Genomic DNA, 7,887 nt, shown 5'->3' on the forward strand with positions numbered 1-7,887 from the left:
AAAAAAGTAAAAAAAAACAAATGCTTCCAGACTTAAGAATACTCACAACATATGAAAGTGAGGGCCGCAATTATTGAAATTTTGGTTATCTTTCGCATTCATGATGTTTTGGAGAGTGTATACTTGGTTTATAATTATGCTTAAACGGCATTTAAAATAGGTGTTAGTTATTGATAACAAGGAATATCATATATAAGGAAACTAAAATTTTTTGAACATAAATAAGATTTAATACTGATAGACAAGAATTAGTATGGATGATAGATAAGAATTAGTGCTGATCTAGGAGGGAGGTTTTTGTTAATTGATCTATTATCTCCAAAAACCTCGGGTAATTTTCCAAAATTAATCTCTATAGGTTTGGATTTTTTTTTAAAATAGTGACTAAAACAACAAAATTACAAAATCTCTAAAAATAGGCCTCAAACATGGCTCCATGGTTTCTAAAAATAGGCCTCAAACATGGCTCCATAGTTTCTAAACCATGAAGTCGGGGTAAAATATAAAAGAGGCTTTTTGAAATCAGTGCTTTTAAAACACAAACCTCCTTTGGGTTTTTAAAATTCATTAAAAGTTGCTTGTAAGCTCTGTTTGAAGAGGAACAATAAAACAAGAAAAAATATAGTTACTTGATGATTAACTAAAAGTAAATCAAAATGTTAAATATCCATTAGGGTTTGGTACAACAAAGTTATGGTTTATGTTATATTGTTTTTCTGAAGTCATGTGAACATTTTTCTATGTCTTCTACAACTTGAGCAAGGATATCCAACTTATTTTGACTCTTAGAAATAATTTCTACTTATTTTCAGTTCTTGCTTAACAAATTTTTCTTCTCCAATTCAATTTCTCTTTCAAAAAGTCCCTTGCCAAATTGAGAGTGCTTTCATTCTTCCTATAGTCTCTTATTCCCATAATAAAATTTGTTTCCTTAATTTTCTTTCTTTGTGTTCTCCTTTTGGTGCTCTATGAGCACTTACATGGTTTTCTTCCTCTATCCTTATGTAATCATTAGTGTCCTCAACTCTAACTTTGATTTCTTTTGAATTTCATTCCTCTTGTTCTATCTGTATCTATTTAAGTTTCTTTATAAATGATCACTTCACTATTTGCTGCTATATATTCTTTCATGGTTTGCCAGTTAGAAATAATGGAGAAATGGTTATGTGGTTGTAACGCATCTTCTTAGTTTAGGAGTTGTTCCTAGAATTTAGGAGGTTGTTTACAACTACCTATTTTTCAGTGATGTATTTAATATGTAATATTCATTCATGTAATGTAGAGTGAATGTGAGCGAGTGTCTCCTCCTTGTTTGTTGAATGCAGTCTCCAGGTGGTGTACTCACCTATGAGCTGCAACTCCTTCTGATTAATTCAAGTTTGATTATTTTTATCTTGGTATCAGAGCTTAGGGTAGAGGTAGCCTTAATTTTTATTTATTTTTTTTTTTTTCTGGGATGTATCATTAGTTACACATCTGTAGTGGTAGGAGTACATGTAGAGATAGCTGTGTGATCAGGTGGAGCTGCAGTAACACCTGGAGCGAAAAGGCATCAGATGACTGATCATCACTGAGCCGAAGGAAGGGTTGGAGCAAATTTTTATTTTTCAGAAGGTGCAGCGATTAGCGCGGTTTTTTAAGGAACAGTCGTGCTATTAGCGCGGGTTTGAGGCTGAAAATCGCGCCAGAGAAAAGAACGAACAAATTAGCGCGGATCCGAGCTGGTTAATCGCGCCAATTTTCCTGCACTTTAAGAAATTTTGATTTCCGCAATTAGCGCGGATTCGGCGTTGATTAGAGCGCCAGCCCTTTCTTTCTATAAATCTGCAATCTTTGTTGCAGATCGGAGTTGCCCGATGGATGCACGTGAAGGTTTCTGCTCAGTGGCAGCAGATTTGATTTGCCCGTTGGTGGCGAATTGAGGATCCTTGATCAGCTCGGAGGTAGCAGATCGGACCTGCCCGGTGGTGGCGAATCAGAGCTTTGTGATCTGTTCAGTGGTGACAGATCGGTTTTGCCCGATGGTGGCGTAGTGAAGTCACTGATCTGTTTGGAGACAGCAGATTGGACTTGCCCGGTGGTGGCATAGAGAAGTTCCTGATCTGTTCGGTGGTAGCAGATCGGACTTGCCCGGTGGTGGCCAATTCGAGTGTTCAGTAGTGCGAAAATGAACAACAGTTTGGAATCATACCTCCACGAGTCCGGCAAGCTCGATGGAACGAATTTTTCCAACTGGAAGTTCAAAATGCAAACCTTGCTGGAGAGTGCGAACGCATGGTCGATCGTCTTGGGAAATGAACAGAGATCCGGAAATACAACCCAAGAACAGGATTGGGATAAAAGAGAAACAAAGGCAAAAGTCATACTGAAGATGTCTGTCAAAGACAACATTATCCCTCATATTCGAGATTGCAAGTCGGCCGCAGATATTTGGAGCACGATCAAGGGTTTGTATGAGACACAGAACACAAATCGTGTTCTCGCACTCAAAGGAAAATTGTATGCACTAAAGATGGACGAGAATGAATCTGTTGATGGATTCACAGCCAGAATCAAGGATCTGAAAGACAAATTGGGATCCATTGGAGAAAAGGTATCAGACTCAGATCTGGTTACCCTCACACTGAACAGGATGACCGATGAATATCAGACATTCATCTCAGGGTTGTCAGTGAGGGAGAAAGCCCCCTCTTTTGATGAACTGACAGCAATTCTGCTCCAGGAGGAGGAGCGAAGACAAAATTTGAAGACCCAGAGAAATGACCTTGCTCTGATGGCAAAGAAAAGACAACACAGAGGAAAGCAGCGCCAACACCAACATCAGCACTAGCAACCACAGCAGCAGCAGAAAGGGGTCAACTCCTTTCAAAGGAGACCATCTAGAGGTATGAATGATAACTATGCTAAGAGATGTTTTTACTGTGGAAAGCCTGGTCACCAGATCAGAGAGTGTTATAAGAGGCAAACAGATGAAAGGAGAGGTAAACAGAAGAAGCATCAGGGTTGTTTTGCTGAAGAAGAGGAAGACCACAGCTATGATCTTCGGCTATTTACAGTCGACTGTGCACTTTCAGCATCAAGAGGAGATGAGGACAATACATGGTATGTCGATTCAGGCACATCCTCGCACATGACTGGTAAGAGAGAATATTTTGAGTTTCTTGAAGATTCTACATGTGGATCCAAAATTTATTTGGGTGATGACAGTGGGTATGAGATCAAAGGTTGTGGGGATATTCCTGTGAAGCTACCTAGTGGCGATATCAAACATCTCAAAAATGTCCTATATGTTCCAGGAATTAAAAATAATTTGATCTCTGTCTCTATGATAATAGACCAAGACATGCAGGTACAATTCTTCAAGAATGGATGTGTCATTCAGGATAGCAAATTGGAGACAGTTGTAACAGGAGTACGTGTGGGGAATTTGTATAAACTGGATGCAAGGAGCATGCCACGATAGGTGATGGTTGCAGCAACATCAACAGCTGAGAATCTCTGGCACGAGAGATTTGGACATATCAATCTACAAGATCTCATCTTGCTTAAAAATAAAGGTATGGACGATGGACTTCCTGCTTTACATAATATCAAACTGGAATGTGATGGATGTGCATTAGGGAAGATGCATAGAGATGAAAGAGACATCCTAGAACTAGTGCATACAGATATTTGTGGACCTATGCAGACTAGGTCTTTAGGAGGTGCATACTACTTTCTACTGTTTATAGATGATTGCACTAGGTTCTCTTGGGTGTATTTTTTAAGCAAAAAGAGTCAAGCTTTCCAATATTTTAAAGAATTCAAATCTATGATAGAGAACCAAACAGGAAAGAAGATAAAGATTCTCCGCTCGGATCAAGGGGGGGAATACAGGTTAAATGAGTTCATGAACTTCTGCAAGCAGCATGGGATTATACAGCAGTTTACAGTGCCACACACTCCACAGCAGAATGGAGTAGCAGAACGCAAGAACAGGACCCTTGTGGAGTGCGCGAGAAGTATGCTTCAAGGTAAGGGCATTTCTAATGGTCTTTGGGCAGAAGCCATTAATACTGCTGTTTATTTAAAGAATAGGAGTCCCACCAAATGTCTAGGCTTCAAAACCCCCTTTGAAGCATTGTTTGGACTCAAACCAGCAGTTGGTCATCTGAGAATATTTGGATCTAAAGCTTTTTCTCATGTACCAAAAGCAGATAGGAAAAAGCTAGATCCCAAAGCCTTGAAATGCATATTTGTAGGATATGGCACAGAATATAAAGCATACAAATTATATAATCCTGTGACTCATAAAGTGTTTGCAAGCAGAGATGTCATTTTTCATGAACAGATAGGAGATGGAAAGGAAGACTCTAACAATGACAGCCACATTCCATTTCTGATAGAACTGAACAGTGAAGAAGAAGAAGAAGAAAAGGAGCAGGAGCAAAAACAGGAAGAAATAGCAGCAGATAGCTCAATAAGTGAAGATGCAGGCCCAGACAGTGCTGAAACAGGAAGAGTTGAGGTGAGTCCTTTACCGAGAAGATAAGGTAGAAAGACTAGACTACCTGCAAAATTCAGAGACTATGCTTTAATGTCCAAAATTTTAAATATTGTAGAACCCTCAAATTATGAAGAAGCAAGTAGATCAGATGAATGGAGGGCTGCAATGCATGAAGAAATGGAATCCATATATAGAAACCATACTTGGGACTTAGTTGAGCTGCTAGAAGGAAAAACCCCTATAGGTTGTAAGTGGCTGTATAAACCTAAGATAAATGCAAAGGGTACTGTAGAAAAATTTAAAGCAAGACTGGTAGCAAAGGGTTATTCACAACAGGAAGGAATTGATTTTGATGACACCTTTGCCCCTGTAGCTAAACTTAATACAATTAGAATGCTGATCTGTTTAGCAACAAAACATAAATGGAAGCTACACCAGTTAGATGTTAAATCTGCATTTCTGAATGGAGAATTAAAAGAAGAAATATATTTAGTACAGCCTCCTGGTTTTGTGAAAAAGGGGCAGGAACATTTAGTGTGTAAACTGCATAAGGCACTTTATGGATTGAAACAAGCACCCAGGTCATGGTATGACAAAATTGATTCATTTTTTGTTCAGCATAGTTTCCATAGGAGCCTCAACGATCCAAATCTGTACACCAAGATAAATAAACAGAGGCAAATAATTTTGATTTCTTTGTATGTGGATGACATGATAATAACAGGGAATGCAAATAGTTTAATCAAAGAAATCAAGCAGCAAATGTCACAGGAATTTGAAATGAAAGACCTTGGTGATCTTCATTATTGCCTAGGACTAGAAGTGTGGAAAGATTCTGGTCAAACTTTTCTAACTCAAGGAAAGTATGCCAGAAACCTGTTGGAACGATTCAGAATGGAACAGTGTAAAACAGCAGCAACACCATTGCAACAGAACCTCAAGTTAAGCAGTGACGATGGCACGAAACAGGTGGATGCCACTTTGTATAGACAACTAGTGGGAAGTCTGATATATCTTACGACAACTAGGCCTGATTTGGCATACTCTGTTAGTGTGCTGAGCCAGTTTATGTCCAGACCACTCGACAGTCACTGGATTGCAGCAAAATGTGTGTTGAGGTACCTTAGTGGTACTTGTAATTACGGTATTTTATACACTCACCTTTCTGATGTTACTTTAGCAAGTTATTCAGATTTTGATTGGGCAGGCAACCTGGATGATCGTAGATCTATCACAGGTTATGCATTTAGTATTGGATCCGGGGTTATTTCGTGGAGCAGCAAAAAGCAAAGCACTGTAGCATTATCGTCATGTGAAGCAGAGTACCAGGCGTTGTGTGCAGCTACATGCGAAGCCATTTGGTTAAGGAGATTGCTTAGTGATGGAGGCGAAGGACAAAAAGCAGCAACCAGCATCAAAACTCAAAATCAAAGCACAATAAAGCTTGCATACAATCCAGTTTTCCATAAGAATACTAAACACATTGATACTCAGTTTCACTTTGTTCGAGAAAAGATACAGTCTAAGGAAATTTGTGTTGATTATTGTAATACTTGTGATAATTTAGCTGACATTTTTACTAAGCCTCTAGGGCGAGTAAAGTTTGAGTTATTTAGAGGGATGTTAGGTGTGCAAAATAACCCTTTCTCCATTAAGGGGGGGAGTTAGAAATAATGGAGAAATGGTTATGTGGTTGTAACGCATCTTCTTAGTTTAGAGTTGTTCCTAGAATTTAGGAGGTTGTTTACAACTACCTATTTTTCAGTGATGTATTTAATATGTAATATTCATTCATGTAATGTAGAGTGAATGTGACCGAGTGTCTCCTCCTTGTTTGTTGAGTGCAGTCTCCAGGTGGTGTACTCACCTATGAGCTGCAACTCCTTCTGATTAATTCAAGTTTGATTATTTTTATCTTTGCCATATTGTCTTCATGTTTTCCAATTCTTATTTACCTGTTTCTAAAACCTCTTCCAACATTATTAAATGTTCATTTAAGATTCTATTACCTTATTTGTTAGTATATTCCCTGTTATTAGGCTTCCAAAATTTTCAACCTTATCTTGGCCTTCATTGATTCCGGAAACAGAGATCTGATTACCAAATAAAAAGTGTAAATATAGTACTATAAATGGTTAACTCTTCTTGCGAGTAGCCTTCATTGATTCCGGGAAACAGAGATCTGATTATCAAATAAAAAGTGTAAATATAGGACTATAAATGGTTAACTCTTCTTGTGAGTCTCTTGAACTATTATTTTCTGCCTTTTAGTTTCCATTTGAAAAGAACAAAATGATTTCAAATTAAACAAAGGGAATTTCATAATTCTCAATTCCACTCCCCAATGAAAAGAAAAAAAATTGAAACCCTTATGAGTCACCCAACAACGATAAGAGGAATGTCGGATCAGAGGATCAGGGCAGCAGGTATAAGAGGAATGTCGGATCAGGGATCAGAGAAGCAGGTCAGATGACAGCGTTTCACGACTTTCGACCTGTATTCGTTTAAACAACATGCCCATCCCGACAATGCGCCCTGGACTGAGAATGCATCGAAAACCGAGCAAAATGCTTGAGATTGGCTCCTCCTGCAACACCACATTAAAAATTAAGAAAATAAGGACACGACTACTATAACTGTCACTACCCAGGAGGAAGGTCCTGTTTAACTGGTCGCATCCCACTCGCTTCATTATCGTGAACGCGACGGAGAGAAGCAGAAGCTTTAACCACTATCGGCACGCGAGCCGTGGAGTGAGTTTGGCCTTGTATCGTCCATTGTTCGATTCTACAACAAAAACACAACAGGGACAGTTATGGCAGATGTCCTGTAATCCTCGTACGGAAAACTCTTGCCATATGAGTATATCATGTCTGCAGATTTAGAAGACGACACTGTCACTAAAACAACTTCAGTATTAATGGACAAATTGACAAGTGGTTTTTTAGGTTTTCATCATTGATTACATCTTTACATGCTTATGCGCAAAACTGAAGTTGTAACAAACCCCAACCCTATGCACTTGATATTGAGTCGACCGGTTATCAATGGAAAGTCGTTCATTAATCCATTGTATTATAAGAATTCGATAAAGTAAGGTTTGGTAAAAGAGTTAAAGTTATCAAATTTATGTGAGCGGTTTTGCGTAGATGATTTTTGGTCGCATGTGGTATCTGAATCCATGAAATAAATGTATAAAGTTACTAAAGTTTTCAAAATATAATATTTGAGTAGTGACAGATTTCAGTAGAGTGAGGTCATTATGTCGGCCAACTTCACTACTTTTAATTCAAATTATGATTATTTTTAAAATTTAAAATATATTAAATTTATTATTAATAATAATTTTTCATACAAAATATTTTGAAAATAAAAAATAATATTTAAATACTATATAAAAA

General features: G+C 38.0%; 1 protein-coding gene across 1 annotated transcript; it reads left to right on the top strand.

The window, feature by feature from the left end:
* Nucleotides 1-2,167: 2,167 nt before the first annotated feature.
* Nucleotides 2,168-2,830, top strand: LOC149198152 (uncharacterized). Its single transcript, XM_089408940.1, has one exon. It carries the CDS (start codon nucleotides 2,168-2,170, stop codon nucleotides 2,828-2,830), a length of 663 nt encoding a protein of 220 aa, XP_089265066.1.
* The last annotated feature ends 5,057 nt before the right edge of the window (nucleotides 2,831-7,887 follow it).

Source organism: Pinus tabuliformis, chromosome 2_2 (assembly GCF_031772625.1).
Source record: "Pinus tabuliformis cultivar Carrire ecotype Pingquan chromosome 2_2, CPIR1, whole genome shotgun sequence".
Taxonomy (NCBI): domain Eukaryota; kingdom Viridiplantae; phylum Streptophyta; class Pinopsida; order Pinales; family Pinaceae; genus Pinus; species Pinus tabuliformis.